General features: G+C 36.6%; 1 protein-coding gene across 1 annotated transcript in view; it reads right to left on the bottom strand.

Moving 5' to 3' along the window:
- Nucleotides 1-21,441, bottom strand: part of LOC115878142 (putative protein tag-52) — a 32,179-nt gene that overhangs the window by 8,216 nt on the left and 2,522 nt on the right. Inside the window, exons 4-5 of the mRNA XM_030894519.1 lie at nt 13,818-14,002; nt 5,726-5,856 (exon numbers count right to left, since the gene is read on the bottom strand). Of these exons, the coding sequence (XP_030750379.1) occupies nt 5,726-5,856; nt 13,818-14,002 (316 nt within the window). The remainder of the gene's footprint in view (nt 1-5,725; nt 5,857-13,817; nt 14,003-21,441) is intronic.

Genomic DNA, 21,441 nt, shown 5'->3' with positions numbered 1-21,441 from the left:
AGATTGTTTTTACTTAAATCAAGGAAAACCTTTGATTTTTCTCGGTCATAAGTTCTAAGGAACTTTTTCGAGTGTCTTAGACCGTTGGAGGACACCCATTCAAAGTTACGGATGGAGTCTTCCAGATTCTTCAGTTCCGCTTTCAGTTGGTTCCCGTTTGGAAAACAGAACGGTTCTGGTCCAGTTAGTGGAGTGTTCGCTCCTTTCCTAGCTAGATCATTTGCTTTTTCATTGCCTTCTATCCCTTGGTGAGCAGGCACCCAGAGTAGGAGGACTTTATTTTCTTTGCCTAATTTGTTGAGCTTCTCTAGGCATTCTTTGACCAACTTCGAATTGATGGTTACTGAGTTGATCGCGTTAAGTGCTGCTTGACTATCGGATAGGATGGCAATTTCCTGTTTTCGATAGTTCCTATCCAAGATAAATTGTACGCATCTTTCGATAGCGCAAATTTCTGCCTGAAGGATACTGGGGTAGGTGCCCATTGGTTCGGAGTATTCAGTTTTCGGCCCAAATACTCCTATCCCTGTCCCTGCTTTGGTTTTGGAAGCATCAGTATACCACGTGATGGTATGGTCTTTTATATGCTGAGTAAGCGTTTCTTTCTTCCAATCCTTTTTATTACTCAATACTACAGTGAGGTGTTTCTCAAAGTTGTAAATTCTTGGTATGTCATCCACTGGGAGTTGGAGAAGTGGAATTTTCTTTTTGAGGGTGTTCCAAGCCCCTGACCTGAAAATTCTCCCAGTACTGTTTCCGTCAATGACCATTCTAATCATTGTCGCATTGGCATAACTACCGACGACAATATGCAGTGGTGTTAGGTCTAGAATGACCTCCATTGCTGCTGTTGGACATGTTCTCATGGCACCTGTGATGCAGATACATGCCAGTCTCTGTACTTTGCACAGGGTTTGCCTTGCTGTACGTTGCTCTAGTTTTGTATACCAAGCAACTGCTCCATAAGTAATCATGGGTCTTACTATCATGGTATACATCCAGCGCAAAATGTTAGGGGCGCAGCCCCACCTATTTCCCGCCAGTCTTCTGCATATCATGAGAGCCTTTGTGGCTTTGCTGGTAATGTTCTTAATATGCCTGTTCCAGAGAAGTTTACTATCCAGGGTTATTCCCAGATATTTCACTTCCTGTGATGGCAGTATTTCCTTTCCATCTAGATGGATTCTTTTCAAGTTTTTCAAACTTCGCTTTCTGGTGAATGGCACTACTGCGGTTTTATCTGAGTTAATACTCAGCCCGACAGTCCTGCACCATCTCTCAGCGATGCGGAATCCTCTTTGGATAATATCACACAGGGTGCCTTCATGTTTCCCCTGTGCAATGATGACTATGTCATCTGCGTACCCTATGCAGTGTATTCCCGCTAGAGTTAATTCTTCCAGTAGTTCATCCACTACCAAGCTCCACAGTAGGGGGGAGGTCACTCCACCTTGTGGAGTTCCTTGCGTTGTTTTAACAACTACAGTTTTGGTACCTATCTCAGCCTCTGCTGTTGTGTTGAGAGCATTTCCAAAACCAGCGAATTATCGTACTGTTCGCCCCTCTTGTTTCAAGAGATCGCTTGACCACCTTGTGAGGTATATTGTCAAACGCCCCTGCAATGTCCAAGAAGGCACAAAGTGCTGTTTCTTTGCTATCCAGGCTTGCCTGTATTAGCTCAGTTAACTGGTACAGAGCAGTTTCTGTGGATCTGCCCGCTCTATATGCATGCTGACTATCGTGCAGTGGCTTAACCTGTAGATGATTTACTCTAATATGGTTGTCCACTACTTTCTCCATCGTTTTTAATATGAACGATGTGAGACTAATAGGCCTAAATGATTTGGGGTTAGCCCAGTTAGTTTTGCCTATTTTGGGTATGAAGATGACTTTAGCTCTTCTCCAGATGGTTGGTATATATCCCATCGCTAAGCTGCTTCTTGTAATGTTTAATAGATGGTGTGCAGCTATTTCCTGACCCTTCTTTAGAAGGGCAGGAAAAATCCTATCTATTCCTGCTGTTTTATAAGGCTGAAAGGTGTCAATAGCCCATTTCAGTTTTTGTTCTGTTATTACTAGCTTGGCCGTCTCCCAGTCTTCCCTGCGAGGATTGTGGGGTTCGGTCGGAGCTACTTGCGTATCAATAGATATGCTACCTGGGAAGTGTGTATGAAGTAGGAGGTTAGCTCTCTTCATCTCCTTCCGTGTAGCTTCCGTCAGTTTTCTTAAGTGCCATGTTGGGGATGGGCCCACTCTTGGCCATAGCTTGTAGCCTAGCTGCATAAGTAGTTGAAGTGATGTTTTCGCAAAAGCATCTGAAGTCAGACCGCTTTGCCCTTCTAATCTCCTTATTATACTCAGTTAATTTCTCGGCGTAGAGCTGCCATTCGCCGCTGGGTTTGGCTCTGTTGAAGAGTCGTCGGACCTCCGATCTAAGATTGGCCAGCTTTTTGTTCCACCAGGGCTTGTTGTTACTTTTTGTATGCCCTTACTTGTGGGGCAACTAGATTCATATGCATCCAATATTGCACCACTGACTTCCTTTGCGTACCATTCTAGATACAGGTGGTTCCTAGCCCTACCTGCATCTATTTGGTCCAGGTTGTTTACGAGATTGGTGTGGTATAGTTCCCAATCGGTTTTTCTTGGATTCCTTCGAATTTCAGTTTGGAGTATGATTCCTCCTAATTTGAACTCGATGATTCTGTGATCTGATAGGGAAGGTTCCGTTGAAACCCTCCAATCTTTCACGTAACTAGTTACACTAGCACTCCCGATTGTTAAATTTAATACTTCCGCCCGCGTTTTTGTCACAAACGTGGGGGTGTTCCCTATATTGAGAACTTCAACATTGTATGCTAAGAGGAATTCTAGTAAACACTCACCTCTAGTGTTAGTATTAGTGCTTCCCCATACCTCATTGTGCGTATTGGAGTCACATCCCAATAGCAGAGGTAGTCGCCGTTGGCTGCAGAATCGCACGAGCTCCTCTATTTCCGGAGGCGGTGTCTGCCCATCACCCGGAAAGTATGCAGAGGCAATCACGATATTTTTGCACAACCCTCGATATTAAGTTGAACCATGATTGGAACAAGATCCCGGGTTGTAAATTCTGAAACACATGTGTAGTTAATGTTGTTTCTTATAAGAATACAGGCTCGGGGAAGTTCCTGCCTGTTATCATATATTACACTGGAATTTTTTCCAGACAACCCTTTAATTTGTCCCTGGTACACCCAGGGTTCCTGGGCTAGTACCATTACATATTGGTTTTTCTCAAAGAGTCTTGTGATTGTGGCAGAAGACCCTTTTGCATGGTGCAGGTTTATTTGGGATATCCCATGCATCAGGTTTCTGGGGTAGGTAAGGGTCCCCCTGTTGTAGGGAGGACAGGGTATTTCCCATCCCCCCCTGGCAACAGATGTTCCTCCTCCGTGGAGTGGTCATCAACCTCCTCCGAGGATATACACCCTTTCACGGCTGGAGTTACGCCAACCGTGTCCTTCACAGTCGAGGAGCTTGTCTCCGGCTGAGGTACTTGTGAGTTGGAGGCTGGAGTATTTGTCTCCATTTTCTCCCCCTCTTTAGCTTGTTCTTTTCTTGGACCTGATACCGGTACCGTCCCGAATCTATAATAGAGGTTATATCCTTCTTTCTCTATTGCCTCCTTGGATTTGAGGTCAATTCCTATTGTGAGGACCTGACCATGGCCCTCCTCCTTCGAGTTGAGGACTCGCCAGCTCGATGTACTCACATTCTCGTTCTGAGCTTGGATAAGGTCTAGCAGGTAGGCGGTGTCTTTCCCCTTGCTTCTTGGCAGAAAGACCGTGATGGTTGTCCCTTTAGGGATGTTTTCTCCCCTCATTGCAACCAGTCCCGGCCCCTGCCAATTTTTAAGCTTAGGTGCCGTTTCCACCAACCAATCCGCCGATTTTTCAGATGCACAATCTATGAGGATCATGCCCACCCTAAAGTGTATCCCCGCAAAGCGCAGCTGACCCACACTTTGTGGATCGTTGCGTCGCAATCCGCTCGCTACTACTTCGTCCAGTATCGCCTCTTCTAGAGCCGTTTGCTGCTCGGTAGTCAGTACAACCTCAGGATATTCCTTTGGAAGCACCGCAATTTTCACTTGTCCAGCAATAGCGGCATAGCTAGTGATACGTCCCTGCTTGCCTCTCGGTGTGGGACGGCTTTCCATCCTGGCTTTTTTCTCTCCTTGACGGAGCAAAGGGGAGAGGTTTTCGCTCCCTCTCTTGCCCTTTGGTGGAGATGCGCCAGGTTGTTTCTTGGTTCCTTTTTCAAGGAGAGTTTTGGCTTTTGCTTCCTCCGGAGCAAGTCCTTCGTGGAGCAGCCGGAGGTATCTCCGTACTTGTGCTCCGCTAAGACCTACTCTCAGCGGATCGTCTAACCCGCCTGGTTGACCCAAGCCTGGTAGACGGAACGGTAACTGGTGTCGCTTGTTAGGTCTAGAGGTGGACTCCCGAACCTTACTAGAAGAGGTGATAGCTTGTGTACCACTTGTGGAGGCTGGCCTCGCACAAGTGTCAGCCGCCCCTCCTGTAGTTCCCTTTGGGATTGGTCCCTTGGAACTTTCGTTCATAATGTTCCCAGTGTTACTAGGGGGTTTCCCCACAGCTTCACCGGTGGTGTTTTTATGATAGTTTGATCTCATAGTGTTCCCACGAGTCGCTAGGGATAGTCAGTCCACTTCTACAGAGCCCCGCATGTAGAAGTAAGGGGTAAATACAATGGGGTGCCCCCTGATGCCCCAGGTTGAGACCAGTAATGGCTAGTCCTCTATCTAGCCACGCATCCCTTTGACCTGGCCCCGCCATCGTAGGATTTAGGTTTTTGGTGAGGTTGTCTCCTCTTGGTCCAGGCGGTTAAGCCAAGACCCCCCACACCCTCTACCCGCGAGACTTGACCACAGACAGTAGAAGGTGCCTGGTTTAAATGTCTTGGTGCAATTCCCTGGCCACTACAGCCAGAGACAAGACAATGAGTGAGATGCTTCTTGGACCGAGCCAAAGTGCTAGAAGAGATTCCGCCAGCACCTGACAAGGAGCTTCCCCACCAACGACAAGGTCTTGCATCTCCTAGGGGAAGCTCTCCTAGGGGAAGTTCCAGTGATAACCCATATGCATGTCCCTGATGAATATGGCGACACTTTTTTAGCATCAAAATATGTCGCATTTATAGTAACTTTTACTCTCAAAATTTCATTGGAATCGCTAAAATTTCTTGGAAGAAAATTAAAATAAATCGAATAAAATTAAGACTTTAACACCCTGTAGCAACAAAACAATCCAGAATCGGACTTACGTTGATATGAAAAATAAATCTTATTTTTACGTGAGGAATCTCCCCATGAGAGATGGTACATGCCTTTTAAAACAGCCTGTATATGTATTTTATTTGTGAAAATAAAAGAAAGTAATAATACTTTTGAATAGAAAATATTTTCCGATATAATTACGGAAAATGCCCAAACGCTCAGAAATTATCAAAAGCTTTGGATCGCGTCCGTTGTAAGAACAGCGCCAAACAGTATTTACGTTGTCCTTATGGGCAGTTTCCAATCTAAACTTGTCTCTAGACGGTCTTTTAACTGACAGGTAAAACGTTGTCTAGATGGTACTTTAGACTTGTAAACGTATTTGTACAACTATTTTAGAAATAAATTTTTAATATTTACATAGTTACTTTTATAATCAACACTTACCTATCTTCTAGATAATTATCTATAGCAGAATTAATACTTTCCACCCATTTTAGTGTCTCGCATAACTGATCATGATACAAGATCAGATCCTCATCTTGACAGACTATTTTTAAACAACCTTTGTCTAAAATCTACAAATTTTAACATTACTATATGAAGACCACAGAGGAAAAACGATCAAGTCACATTTAAAGTATTGTATGCGATCGTCCAAGTATCGAAGATCGATCCAGTCAGAATAATTGTCAGTTAGATAACACAATATGATGAAAAGAAGCGTCAGCGATGGCTATGAAATTATGTAAAGTATATGGGGAATGTCATCCATCGATCGTCATTTCCAAGCCAACTGAAGGCCTTTTTTTCGATATATTTGTTGTCCAAATATAGAAAGAGACTTAGGGATAGCACCGGTCGCGTGTTATTTTATATTTCTCACGTCTCTAGCTATACTTGTTAAGTTGTACGTGCTCTTTGGAAAAACATCCACACTGTTGTATGAAATACCTATCTAGAATAAGTCCAAGCGCTGTTTGTACTCGGTAGAAAATATGGCTTGAAATGATGTTGCCAATAATAATTTTGAATTCTCCTCCAAACCCCAGTTGAATGTTACAACCCCATTTTTAATGTTTTTTATGTCCGGTCAGCGCGAGGAATAGTTTAGGTATATCTTCAATTTTCCCAATTTTTTCGGTTTTCTGTAAAAAGGCTGTGACTCTTTCAAATTCATTTTTACAGGTGATTAAGTCCAACAATTTCAGGATCGACCTTTCTTATTGATATACTTCAATATGTAGTTTTAACAAAATCAGGAAATAATACAATTACATAGTACAAATCTCAATATGAAGTTGTTAATAGACTGTACTTAAACTGCCGTTAAACGGTAACTTACTAAAATGCCGTTAATAGGTATGACGTCGTTGATGTGACGCACTTGACGGCTTTATGAAATATAGGAATTTTATAAGGACTAACCAACGCTACCCACCCCACCAAATAACCAACTTAACCAACGCAACTAACCTCGACACTGATAAAAAATATAAAAAACAAATATAAATTAGTAAAAATCAACCAACCCCACCAAATAACCAACTAACCAATGAATTAACACCCTCCAAATAACCACGCTAACCAACCCGCCAAATAACTAAACCAATCCAACCAAAGAGTGAAACCAATGCAATAAGATCACGCTAAAAAAATATATAAAAAAGTTTTGGTCGGCGTGAGATTTGAACCTCGGACCATCCGCTTACGAAGCAATCAATTTCAATTTCAAACAATCTTTATTAATTACCAGTTTTTAGTTACATTGCAGCGCTTTTCCAATAATATTGTCGCATGGTGGCAAGCAACTCTATGGCTACATGGCCGTTAGTTGTCACAGTAAACAATTATTTCTCTAAATAATTGCGGTTTTTCTTATCCTAATTTATAAGCTTATACAATGTGAAAAGAAAAGATATTTGAAACGAGGTCCGTCAGCGGTCGACTTTCATGTTTATTTTGTTTTTATTGTTGCTTTCGCTTAACTTGATAGAACCACAGATTAGGTATCCTATAAGTATACAGATAAAAATCTTGTCCCTAATTCGTGGTACGAAAATTGTTTTTTATGACGATGTGCAAACGAGTCAAATTTCCTGTGCGCAAAAATAAACTCGCGTAAAATAACAATAACCAGCGTAATAGAGAGATATCGCTAAACCGAATAGCGTGCATGGACGTTAATAAGGCCAGGTGTTATTTCCTTTACGTGAGGTGGTATTAACTCTCTTCATTTATAGCTTAGATTTATAGTTATCGGATCGGAAAGAATTCTGATCGCGTCGCTTCCGCTATTTAAACTTAACCTAACTTTGAATTTAAAACTTTGAAATTGTTTTGTTTACTAGGTATTTTAAAACTAAAGGGCTAAGTGCTTATTTCCAGTGCTTTATTGTTCAACGTCTGCCAATGGGTTTAGGACAACAAGCAACAAATTCTCTTAGAAGGGCTAAGTCGTCATCTGCTGTAAACCTAAGACTCTTTATAGGTTCTTTAGTATTGGAAGAGGTGGAATCCATATTTTGGGCCATATTTATTTAATTAAAACTAATCCCAGCTACTTAAATATCAAATTACCTAATAAAACTAAAGCAATAATTCAAAACAATTCAAACATAACCTAAAATAAAAGATCTCGCCGGCCGGCTCCGGTTGTCAAATACCCGCACATGCCCATTTAAGCAATTTTTAAACGTTATCAGAGGTTATTTAGAAAGAACGCTTGGTGTAATTGATCCGCAAATTACGTCAGGCGGTAAGCAGTAACGTTATTAGCGGGTGTTGCGTTGACTCGCGCATATCGTAACATAATAAGGTACGCGTAAATACTGGATGACGCTATTCGGTTTTCCGATATCTCTCTAATAACTGTGCCGGTCAGGCGCTGTGCACAATTTTAGAGGTCATAAGTGGGCGTGCTATGTGCGCAAACTAGTCACCTAACTAGTGCCCGATTCCGAAAATTGGAACCACGAAAAACAATAAAGAAAAAACAAAGATTATAATCTGTATAATCTGTGATAGAACTTTAACGTTTCTGCTACTTTTTTAAAGATTTTTTATTTGCATTCTCGGGAAAAAATGCGACTTGCTATAAAAAACCCGAGTTTGTATTAAGACTAGAAAAAATGTTATTGCTATTGGATGGCAGTTTTTATTTTGAAGTAATATTTAATTTGATTTGGATTTGATTTATTCATATGGGTATTTATTTACCTATTTTTTTTTGTATATTTTGGTTAAAAATAATGTAGCTCTGATCACGGATTTTTGATGTTTTATATATTATTTTTATGTAATGTTAATATAAATTTTTTTATTATTATTTTGTTTTTGTATTATGGTGGGTCTAAATATATATAAATAAACGTATAAGTTCTAATAAAAAATTTTCGGCTACTTTGGCCATGCTGCTGAGTAAAGCTATTGGTCTGTATGAGGCTACATCATTTGATGGCTTTCCCATTGATGGTTTAAGAAGAGGGATAATTACAGCGCCTTTCCATTGGCGGGGAAAGTGTTGCAACTGTATCACTGAGTTTATTATGCACGTTAATTGTACTACAGCCTTTTTTGGGAGGTTTTTCAGTAATATATTTGCAACACCGTCCTCGCCTGGCGCCTTGTTCTTAGGTAAACATTTTATTGTTTCCGCGACTCTTTTTGGTGTTGCGAGAATCCTACCTAACAATCTGGGTGCAATGAACACTTTATGTCTGGTAAAACTCTCTGCAGCATAATCTACGTGTATTTGGTGTTGTGTAATACTTGGCTCCTCCCTGCATACATTTGAAAAATGCTCAACAAGCAGGTCAGCTTTTTCGTGTGACTTTTGTGGTTCGTTTGCTAAATTTGGGATTTTATTGTATCTGTTTTTAAGCGATTTGGCTAGTTTCCATAAGGAGTTGTTTTGAGTGGAGAGAATTTTTAATTTGTTGGACCAGATTTCGTTTTTATAAGCTGTTATTTTGTCTTCTATTGTTTCTGTGAGAAGATTTAATCTGATTTTGAGGCTACGTATTTTAGTTCTTTGCCATCTTTTGCGTAAATTATTTTTAAATTTGATTATATTTATAATTTCTTCTGGCAGACAGCTTTCTGCGAGTTTTATATGTGTTTGTTTGGCAATTTTATTTCGTGCTTTTTGAATTAGCTTGGCGAGGTTTTCCACCTCTGTTTCCAGCTCTTCGGATGTATTTATAGTGTTTTTGATTACTAGGTTAGTATCTATGTAATTTCGAAATCTGGTCCAATTTGCATTTTTATAAATAAATGTTTTAGGTCCTTTTTCTCTATGGAAAGCGCCACTAATTTTTATTAATATAGGGAGGTGATCTGATGACAGTTCGTTTGCTACTATAGGGTCTTGAATATTCGTAAAGTTTTTATTGATAACTAGGTCTATGTATGACGGGGAGGAGCCATTTGAGGGTAGGTGGGTGGGTTGGTTTGTTGCGAGGATTTGTAGGTTGTTTTCTTCGATATAGTTTTTTAAGAACGTGCCATTTGTATTGTACCCCTGTTATTCCATAGGGGGTGGCGAGCATTTAAGTCTCCTAACAGCAAGACCCTCGCTCCTAGGTCGAAAATACAATCAAAGTCATCGGGGCTTACGCGAAGGTAAGGTCTTGCATAAGCAACATTTTCCATAAATTTTAGGCAGATACATTCTAGCGCTGTGTCAGTGTTTGGTAGGGGAGAGTGGGGTATGCCGTGCTTAACTAAGGCTGCCACCCCACCCCCTCCTCTGACACGGTCTTTTCTATAGGTATGGTAATTTTTAACATAAAATTTGTTGTTTTGATCAAGTTTAGTTTCCGTGATCAGAGCTACGTCAATTTTATTTGTGTATAGAAAATTAATTAGCTCTCCAATTTTGTTTGTGATACCTTTGGCGGTCCATTGAACTATATTTAATGAATTGAATTATATTTTGTAATTATCTAAGTTAGGGATAAATTGCATCAATGCTAATGCCTTCTCATTTGGATGACAAGTCGTAACGACTTTTAAAAAATCGGCAAGAAACCTGTTCAGTTCAGAAAAGTTAACGTGTATTTTAATTTCTTTTAAAAGTGTCGTAAACTGACTTACCTCGTTTAGATTTTCATTCATCCTTATGTTACTATTTACAGGAAGTGAACTAGTGGTGTTTTCACTTGATTGGTGGCTTTTGTTAACTCCCGCACTGTCACTCGCACTGTTCTGTTTCTGTCTCTCTATCCACACGTTGGTTGTAGGGGGTGCAGCTGGCACAAGCCTTGTAGTGGAGGCTGTTGATTGTCCTCTGGTTTGGGTAGCCATGTTTACTCTGTATTTGTAAACTTCGCATTCGGTGTAGGAAGCTCGGTGTTCGCCCCCACAGTTGGCGCATTTTGGGGGTTCGTTTTCCTCTGCAGTGCAATTTGACGTTAAATGGTTGCCCGCGCATTCTTTGCATCTAGGTGCTCTGTAGCAATGAGACGTCGCATGTCCCCAGCGACAGCAACGCCGCACAGTGGTTTCGACAATGGAAAAAAAACAAAAAAGGAGGTTTTAAATCGGGTTTAAATTATCCTATCTTACATCGAGTTAGTTCAAAGACAATATAATAATATTACTTTTTTAATTTAATTACTAGTTTTGAATTTACAACACCTCCTTTTTGACAATTTTCTTAATATACGAAACGCGCAAAAATAAAGCGAAAACAAGTAATATTTTACAGCCCTTCTTTTAATTCCTAAAAATCGGTATTACCCAGGAACTGTTTCGTTTATCCATGGGTATTAAAAGTAAAAATCATTTTGCCAAAATATACCGTGCCTTTGATGCAGTTTAGTTTGAATCTATTTCTAATAAAATTACTTTACTTCTTACTTTAATCAGACTAGAACAAAAAAGTTTTACCGAGCTTTGGTCTCGGATTAACTTGACTAAAAAAAGCAACTGTTAAAGTAGTGTTTCTATAAATTTTATCGCCACATTCGGCCACGTTTGTTAAAAATTTAAAATAAAAGATAAACAGTGTGGAAAAAAATGAAAACTACATTCCTCATTTTTGCGGATGCCGATGAATTCATTTAATATAATTTACTTTTTTTGTCACTTAAAATTATATAAATATCATTATGTTGTATAAGATTTAAATGTTATAAATTATAATAATTTGAACCACAGTGTGTAACTAAACTGAGCATCAATTGAAGCGTAAAGTGCAAATTTTTGCATTAATTTCTTGTATTTTTTAAACTTTTGAAGGAATTTTGAATTTTGAATATAGTTTTATCGACTATCGAACCGTTCTTTGCAATTTTTTTTCAATTATTGGTCAGGACCCATAATACAGGGTAAAACTAAAATGCGCGCATTTTTAACAAAATTTTAAGTGAGCCTCATTTTGTGGAGGGATGAAGGAGATCCATTTTTTGTGGATAGTTTGAAGGAGGTGTTTTATACCTCGGGACGTTTATGAGTTTTTTTGGCTATCGCTCTCCGTTGCGATGTTTTCGATATTCTTATGATTGTCGGTAGAGTTTTAATACTAATAATTTTATCTCATTGTGAAATGAAGATATCGTATTTTTAAGCATTATGCATTTTAATGTACAATTAAGTAAAGCAAACAAATAATTTTATTAAACTAAAAAGTGTTACAGTTATACAGGGCGTTAAAAATTTATCTAGCTGGTATATTTAAATTATATGAACAGGTTTTATTATGTATCTTGGCATAACAAAAGAAGCATTTAACACTTTTTCATTAACGATACAATATAATTACTTAGTATAATCATTAGTTAATACGCATAATACTCAAAAAAACAATATATTAATTTCATAATGAGATAAATTTATTAGAATTAAAACCTTACCGAAAATCATAAAAAAAGTAAAACATCGCAATGGAGAGCGATACCCCAGAAAAACTCAAAAACATCCCGAGGTGTAAAACAGCTCTTTTAAAATACCCACAAATAATAGAAATCCTCCATCCCCCCCACAAAATGGAGGTCACTTAAAATTTTGTAAAAAATATACCCTGTATTATGGGTATTGGCCAATAATTCGATAAAAAAAGCGTTTCAGAATCTGGCTAGCAAATCAAAACGCTTTCAATAGTTCAGAAAATACAAGAAGTTCAACTTGATGCAAAAATGTTCACGTTACGTTTCAATTGGTGCTCAGTTTACTTTTAAATAAATTTATTAAACCATGTTATTTCATGTATTTTATTAAGCTGAATCGAATAAAATCCGTCACAATGCGATTGGGTTAACGGTCTAGGAAATATAGGGTTTTTTCGTTATATTATCAGTTTCACACCACTGTGCGCCGGCATTGCAGAACCTCGGTGCTTTGGCGTCGCCGTTCCCATCTTACACTTACGTGGTTGATGTACTTGATCTGGTTTAGCTGTGCCAGGGTGTGTTTTGCCGCTGTGATAACCAAATACATATATCTGTATTTGGTTTGCATGGTGTGGACCTTCTTGATGTCTAGTCCGAGCTGCCTAAGTTCGTCTTCCACTTCTTCAGGATCTGGCTCATCGTCCAGGCCCTTCAAAACGAATGCATGGGATTTATCCTCTTGTGGCGCATATGTATGCCACTCAAGTTCGGTTTTAAGTTGTAGTGCTCTCTTACATTCTTTATATTATAAGTCGTTTGCGTTAACCACAGTATTATTCTTAGGAAACTTAACACTGTAGCCGGTTGGTAGCAGATGATTTAGTCAAAAAAAAATATAAAAAAGTTTTGGTCGGCGTGAGATTTGAACCTCGGACCATCCGCTTACGAAGCGATAGCCTCAGCCACTGACCCACAGGTGCTCTTGCAGAATGCTTAAGGCTAGGCATTACTTTCCGCCGACATGAACGACGTCACAATATCTATTAACGGCATTTTAGTAGGCTACCGTTTAACGGCTGTTTAAGTACATCCTTGTTAATATCGGAGTTCCGCAAGGCTCCATTTTGGGACCGACTTTATTTTTAGTTTATGTTGCTAATATAAATTCTGTTAATACACAATGCACACATTACTATGTATGCTGATAACACTACATTCATTAAATCAGACTTTTTCAGTGCTGCTGTAGAACGAAAGTGCAACGATGTCTTGTCACAATTGTATAACTGGTTTGCTCAGAATGCTCAGAATTGCACGGGTTTCTTAATGCGGATTTTAATGCGTTTTACGACCGTATTCACAAGATTTCATAATCATCAGGAATGCAATAGTTTTTGATTAACTGTAAATAAAATAAAACTTCAAATTATTTTTTCAGGAAATATTAATTTTGTGCCTTGGATCGTTTTCCCCCTTCCCCCTGTAGTCTTCATATGCAGTGGCGGATACAGAGTGGGGGGGGGGGGCGTGGGCCCGCCCCCTTTAAATCTATGAATTGGGTTGAATATTAGGCTTTTGGATTAAAAATGGTGTCCTAAAAAGCATATTCTACAATACTTTTTATTTGGGCCCCATTAAAATAAATTCCTGTATCCGCCCGTGTTCATATGCAATTTTGTTTAACGTATTTAAATCATTCTACTTACTTCAATAACTTTTGATTTATTCAAAGGAAATATGAATGAAACTTTTAAAGAATTTATTTCAGGGGCAGGTTTCTTCATTTTATTGAACATTATTATATCGTTCATAAGTACGACATATAACTTTTCGCTTGGCGAATTTCGTGTAGACATTTTATTTAGAATACCTTCTTTTTTAAGTTTTCTACCTGAAAAGTTCAATCAATTACTTATTATTCCAAAATTATTTATGAACTAGTAAAAAATACTTTATTAGAGGAAAGTAACCAAATACGGAATACCATTTAGTTTTTATGTTATAGAACAAGGGTTATAGGAATAGTAAATCAAAAATTCATGGGTGAAATGTGATAAACTCCATTTTAGAGAAGAGCAGAAAAACGGTACAAAAAAATACGTACACATGTAGCAAGTATATTCATGCGTTAATGTGATAAAAGAGATAACACTACTATTTGTTGAGGAACAATAAAAGTCAATATTTCGTGAAAATTTTAATGTAAAAATGATGTATTAAACGTATTATCTAATTAACGTCAAAACAGAATTGTTATTCTTAGTTATTATCAGACATACAGTTGCACACAACTTAATAACGGTTTTCTGTTACATATGGGGTGGTCAGTATTAAAATGGATCGAGTCCAATATCCTACTATTTTAAGCATTCTAGTGTAAGGTCTTTATACGTTTATAAAATATTGTCATCATCATTCTCAGCTTATTCAACCATTTCCAATTATTAGCCTCCCTTACATATTTAAATACTCTCTTTGTAGTTGGGCCCATTGTTGTCCATTGTTGGCTATGCGGGACCAAGTTATCCCTGCTAACTTCCTAATATCATGGTCTCATCTCAGGTTTAGTCTTCCTCTAGGTCTCTTAATTCCTCATGAGTACCATGCCGTCATTTTTGTGGTCCATCTGTTCTCCGTTCTTCTTGCCAGGTGTCCTGCCCATTGCAATTTGAGGGATTTTACTCTGTGGATAACATCTATTACCTGGAGAAGTCTTTCGTCATATCCACTCTATTCTAGACTTGAACATGATAGAGTTTCTTCCATAAGTACGCTACGCTAACGTTGTGTATTAGTTGTCCCAAATTCTTGTACTATTTCCAGTGTTGTGTTTTGTATTAGAATGTTCTTTCTTTCCACTAGTTCGTTGTACATTACTTTAATTTAGTTTTTGCTGGATTCATTTTGAGACCCACTTTATTGCTGGCTGTATTTAGTTCATTAATTTGTGTTTGCAATTGGGACTATGTCATCAGCGAATCTTAAATGGTTTTAAGATATTCTTCATCTATTTTTAATCCTTTGTCGGTCCAGTCCAGTGAGATTGTTTGTCATAATATAAAATATTATTGCATCACATATGTATCAAGAAATACTTACTTTCTGAGTATCTTAAAAACTTCTCATATCGCTAACACTCTCACCTTGACAAAGCTCGTTTAAATGACAAGGCAAAACCTGCACATGATGGAAAGAGATTAAAAATCTCTGTCTTTTGCGACAAGCCGTATACATTTTCGAGAAATGGTATTCCATATTAGGGATACTATTCAATATTTGGTGACTTTCCTCTATAGGTAATATTCATAGACTTAAAATAAAATATAGACTACACTATTTACATCTCAACGCGGACAAACAATATTTTTTGTACACATGTTTACTTCTGGGTACAGTCGACCGAGCCTTCCTCATCCAGCCTATGTTGTCACGTCTTTAATATTATCAATATTTTTTTTCTTGTTATACACATATATTGAGATGATAATACTACAGTTTAATAAAGTAGGTTTTAATATTCCATAGATGTATTAAATAGTCCTTATACTACTAAATTATAAGTCGGATACTGTTTAAAAAGGATAAGTTTTTACAATATGACAACACCGATTAGAGGCGAGGGAGCCTATTCATTCATTTATTACCTTGTAGTACGTGTCGCACGTGTGCGGTAAAGCTTTGTTGCCGCTATCTCCCCGGCTGTATTAACGCATTTTCTTAGCTTGTAGTCCTTAAGTGTTTATTTTATTGACTTTTTCTGTTCAAGAACTATAAAATATGGTTTGCCAGTGCCAAATTTGCAAGAAATTTGACTTAAATAATCCATTTAAGTCTTGAAACGACTTTTGACCGGTAGGCAACTCTCAATTTACCCATTGGGAGTCAGTGGCGTTGTTGTAGAAAGGCGCTTATTTAGATAATATTTTAGTAAAATGTAAAATCTGAATTTTTTCTCTTACATTACATTATTTACTTACTTAAATTGTAACAAAATCATAATTATAACCCTGTTAATAATTAATAATGTTTTTTATTAAAAATATATTCCGGTTTATTCAAAAATTATCTTCAGAATCTAAAATAACATACAAGAATTTTAAAATGATATTACATTATGAAACAATATTTTTTAATATACCGAGTCGTCTCAAAAGTGGCTCACCCCTATAACTTTTTAACTTTTTCAGATAAAAAAAAAACAGATTTGTATGTTAGTAGGTATATAACATAAATTAGGATTTATTGGACGTATTCAATTGTTTTTGGTCTCTTCCTGTTTCACCGAAATGATTACATCTTTTGATTTTTAAAGGCACCCTCGGTATATTGCTACTTTATTCGATAAAAAATGACACTCTGAATAGAATGACATATCATATGTCAACTTTTGACATTGTCGCTTAAAAACAAATCCTATTTAAATTTCAATCCAGGGTGCCATGGTGTTGTTAAAAACACTAAGTTTTAATCAAGGAGCCTTGGAAAAATAGTTTTGATCGTCTAATAGGTTTCGTGTCTTGTCTAGGCCGGTTAAAAGATGTACATAGCGTATTTTTAATCATACATATGTCAATTTTTTCAAGTGGAACAAGGGTGACTCGTTAGCATATTTGAAAAAGCATTTTTTATGAATATATTGATACCACACACTTGGTATTTCGAGTCAAATTGTCGTTATGAACCGCGTGTTACAATTACAATTAAACCATATGCGAAAATGTCAAAAGTTGACATATCATATGTCATTCTATTCAGAGTGTCATTTTCTATCGAATAAAGTAGAAATATACCAAGGGTGCCGTTTAAAAATTAAAAGTTATAGTCATTTCCGAAGAAACAGGAAGTGACCAAAAACAATTGAATGCGTCAATCAATCCTAATTTATGTCATATACTAACATACTAAATCTTAGTTTTTTATTTGGAAATATAAAAAAAATTATGGGGATGAGCCACTTTTGGGACGCACCCGGTATAATAAAGACAGTACCGAGCTAAATAAATATAGTTTTCATTTTATCCACTTCCTATCACCTTCCTTGCTTTAATGGATTGGATTTATGTTTTCTCTAATTTACATAAGACATAACTTAACCAGAAAAAAAATTACAATAATCATATATTATTTTTTTCTCTCCCTGTCGCCGATTCTATTATATCTGTGGAATAGATCCTGTTTTGATTAATATTAGGGGTTGTAAATGTTTGATTAAAATTAATAATTTATTATTAATTTCAAAAATTACGTAATTTCGATTATAAAATTTCTTCTATAACGTGTATTTTATTATTTTTTATCTTTTTGGACTCTAAATTGTTTTTCTAAACTTTTATTTAAAAAACCTGTCCTAAATCTTAATAAAATATAAAAAGTTTAAATACGATATATTTTTAATTTAATTATAGCTTCATTAAAATAAAAAAATTACCCGGCTATGATACGGAGAGTTCAGGTGTACTTGAGAAACGAAAGACAGTGTTGTGTTTCTCGGCAGAGTCGTCAGGGAACGACCGTTACGACAGAGACAACCTATCTATCGCTCGTGTCGCACTCGTTATAACCTAAAACAATAACACAACAATAACAAGACAGTGTCTGACCGCATGTTCCAGCTATTTATGAATGAGATGCTCAGTCTATATTTTATTTAAAGTCTATGGTAATATTACATTTGCTACAATTTTGTGACTTTATATTGTTATCGGTTATCGGTTATATAAAAACTATAGAGAAATTAATAAAAGTTGGGGTGCACGTTAATAAAGCCTAAATTAAAGATAAATAAAAATTCGTTTGAAACTTCTTCCTTTTTCTTATAGTCTTATATGCGGTTAAAACCCCATCATCAAGTAAACGATTTGGCTGATAAATAATACTATGTTGGCAGTCTTGTAAATGTTGCCTCTTATGAGATTTTTTTTGCAAGTATTTTGTCATTTTCGGTTTTATTCTCAGTTTTCTTTATAGACTGATGTCATATATTAGAGTTTTATTTGACAAATTTGAATTAAATCTATGTGTTCTTTAGTTAATACTTCGATTTTCATTGCAATAACGTGTCAAAACCACTAAAGAGTCCGAATTGGCAACTTGTCTTCTCTCTAAAAAAGATCTTCTGTCTTGTCTCTGTAAACTATTTTGAACAGGAAAGAGACACATCAAGGCCCCTTTTGCCATTAAACAGTGCTGCGCACGGCCACACAGAAGGCGATTTTGCGTTGTAAGCGTTAAAGAGTTTTTTGCGATTGCCGAGCCGGACCCTGTATAATCCTGTTATTTTGTTTTAATCGCAAAAATTTTACAATCTTTAGCTCCCAGAACAAAAAATTGTAAATTTTATTTAAGTGTAAAATACGAGAGAAAAATCATTGGTGGCTTTGATAAAAATTTACTGTGGAAAATGCCATATGAAATACAAAACCAGGAATATCTGCGAAACTGTTAAAAATTTTGAAATACCCTAAATACAAACAATGTTCATTATTTAATTCTCCATCTATCGAAAAGATAATATACAGGGTGTTCCATTAAAAAACCCAAGAAAAATTATTTTATATTTTAGAAAGTTTGGCGTAGAATTTTGAACATCCTGTATGATTTACGATTACCATATTTATAGCAAAGTAAGTACAGACCATCTAAAGTACCTAATATAGTTTTGATTTCAGGACAGTTAAATAAAAACACTAAATCACCACAATACACCAAAACACTTTTATTTTACCCTGGACGCGCGTTTCGCTGACCATGTTAGCATTATCAGCAGATGATTATAAACAGTTCTTGTATTTTTAATATTTTTTAAGAAAGGCTGAAAAATATATATATATTTTTTATTTATTTATTAATATCTCTGAAACTATCAAAATATATTTATCCTTAGAATTATGTAAAGTGATCTGAAAGGAAGCCAAAAATGCAATAATGCACAGGGTGTTCCATTAAAAAAAAACGATGTACTTAAACAGCCGTTAAACGGTAGCCTACTAAAATGCCGTTAATAGATATTGTGACGTCGTTCATGTCGGCGGAAAGTAATGCCTAGCTATAAGCTTCATGCAAGAGCACCTGTGGCTCCGTGGCAGAGGTTATCGGTTCGTGAGCGAATGGTCCGTGGTTCAAATCTCACGCCCACCAAGACTTTTTTATATTTTTTTTGCTTATAACGTGATCTTATTGCATTGGTTTCACTCTTTTTGGTTGGATTGGTTTAGTTATTTGGCGGGTTGGTTAGCGTGGTTATTTGGAGGGTGTTAATTCATTGGTTAGTTGATTATTTGGTGGGGTTGGTTGGTTTTTACTAATTTATATTTGTTTTTTATATTTTTTTATCAGTGTCGAGGTTAGTTGCGTTGGTTAAGTTGGTTATTTGGTGGGGTGGATAGCGTTGGTTAGTCCTTATAAAATTCCTATATTTCATAAAGCCGTCAAGTGCGTCACATCAACGACGTCATACCTATTAACGGCATTTTAGTAAGCTACCGTTTAACGGCAGTTTAAGTACAGCCTAAAAAAAAATAATTTCGAATCATTCACACTTTTTTGAGCCACCCTATAGTAGTTAAAATATTTTCCTGAAATACATCCTAGTACCGGGTGGCCAACTAAGAATGGACGCCGGCTGTATCTCAGAAACTACTTATCGTATAACTTTGGGAAAACAATTCTAATAAGTAAATCGATCAAGGGAAATCATTTTCAAGTTCGAAAAATGTCTGCTAGGGGGCGTTTCTCTGATATCCAATCAGAAAACATGGTTTTTCTCAAAAATATGCAGGTGAACAGGTATTTTAAATATTAGTATTGTAATCATCGAGAAATTTGTATTTTTTTTGTTATAGAGTATTTTGCTTTATCTCATAAAATAAAGTGGTGGGGGAAGGTTAAACTTGCTTTTAATAAAATAAGGATAACTCTGGTTTAGGTTAGCCGATGTAAACAAACTAGGGCTCGTTTAAAAGAGATTTCCTTCCCTAATGATCTGCAGTATAAATTTTGTTTCCATATTTTTTTCGTGGTCGTTAGAGGGCGCTGTTTGACATCATAACAGATATTGCGCTTTTGCATAAAAACATTTAAATAGGATGCTATATTTTTCTTTACACAGTTAAATAGAGCACAAAATTTTTAAAATATTAGCGCAAACTGCAACTTTCTATCTTTTCTCTAACGGGGGATATTAAGTAAATAAATTATATTAGGCTGTCGCCTAGTATTATAAGTCTAAAAAGTATAGTAGTCTAGTCTAAAAATTATAGTAGTAGGCTAGGAAACAAAAAGAGGTAAATTGGTTACATCAAAATATCAAAACATATATTTTAGTTTCATTTTAATACCATTTACTTGTTATTTATCCATTTTCGTTCTTGATTCGACCCCATAAATTAAAACCCAGGCATATTGAATCCGATGACTTAGCTGGTCATGGAAATATACCGCTCCAGCGTCTCTATCTACTAAAATAAGTGGTATCCAAGAAGTCCCACAGATTCATATCAAAATAAGCGGCACAACTGCACCAACTGCATCAACTACACCAACTACATTCATGCTGATGAAATTGGAACAAATGCAATTTCATCATGATGGATCCCCTAACAAAGTTGGCAATTTATCTCTTAGAAATTATGGATAGTTCATTTCATTCAGATAATTAAAAAAGTCCAATCATTCGCCATCCTAGAATTCCTCCCCAAACATTTACCGACCAACAGTCTTGGTGCTGAACTACTTTGCTTCAAGGGTAGATTTGGACCAGTAGTGCATATTAAGATTCGCACCTGTGCTATATGAAAAGTGACCCAAACGACATAAACTTTATAATATAATAATATATAACACAAACAACACATAAAACACGAAAACAAGTGAAATCAAGGACGAACATGGATTAATAACTAAATGACCTTACATGAAATAAACCCCTAGTTTTCGGCCATATGAAATTCGGCCGTTTTCCGTTAAAAACAATATGGCGGCACATAACTCCTAGAAATTTTAGAAAATTATTGATTGTCCGAGTTTCGGACATTTTAATCTGAGAACTACCTACGTATAATTAACTAAGAAATTCGTAAAAATTATATGGATGGACGATAATGTTACATAAACACGTTTAAAAATTTATGACGTCATTTTTTTTAAAACGCCCGAAATTCGGATGTGTGAAAACTGAACTTAATCTTTTTGATATTTTGACCAACAACCAATTTACCTCTTTTTGTGTTTCCTAGCCTACTACTCTAATTTTTAGACCTTATAATACTAGCCATAATAGCTTATAATACTATTATATAGTAATATATGATTTATTTTCTTGATATCTCCCGT

Source organism: Sitophilus oryzae, unplaced genomic scaffold (assembly GCF_002938485.1).
Source record: "Sitophilus oryzae breed Bouriz unplaced genomic scaffold, Soryzae_2.0 scaffold_1500_pilon_pilon, whole genome shotgun sequence".
NCBI classification, from domain to species: domain Eukaryota; kingdom Metazoa; phylum Arthropoda; class Insecta; order Coleoptera; family Curculionidae; genus Sitophilus; species Sitophilus oryzae.
The sequence above is the reverse complement of the archived record's forward strand: the minus strand, read 5'-3'. Positions and strand labels throughout refer to the sequence as shown.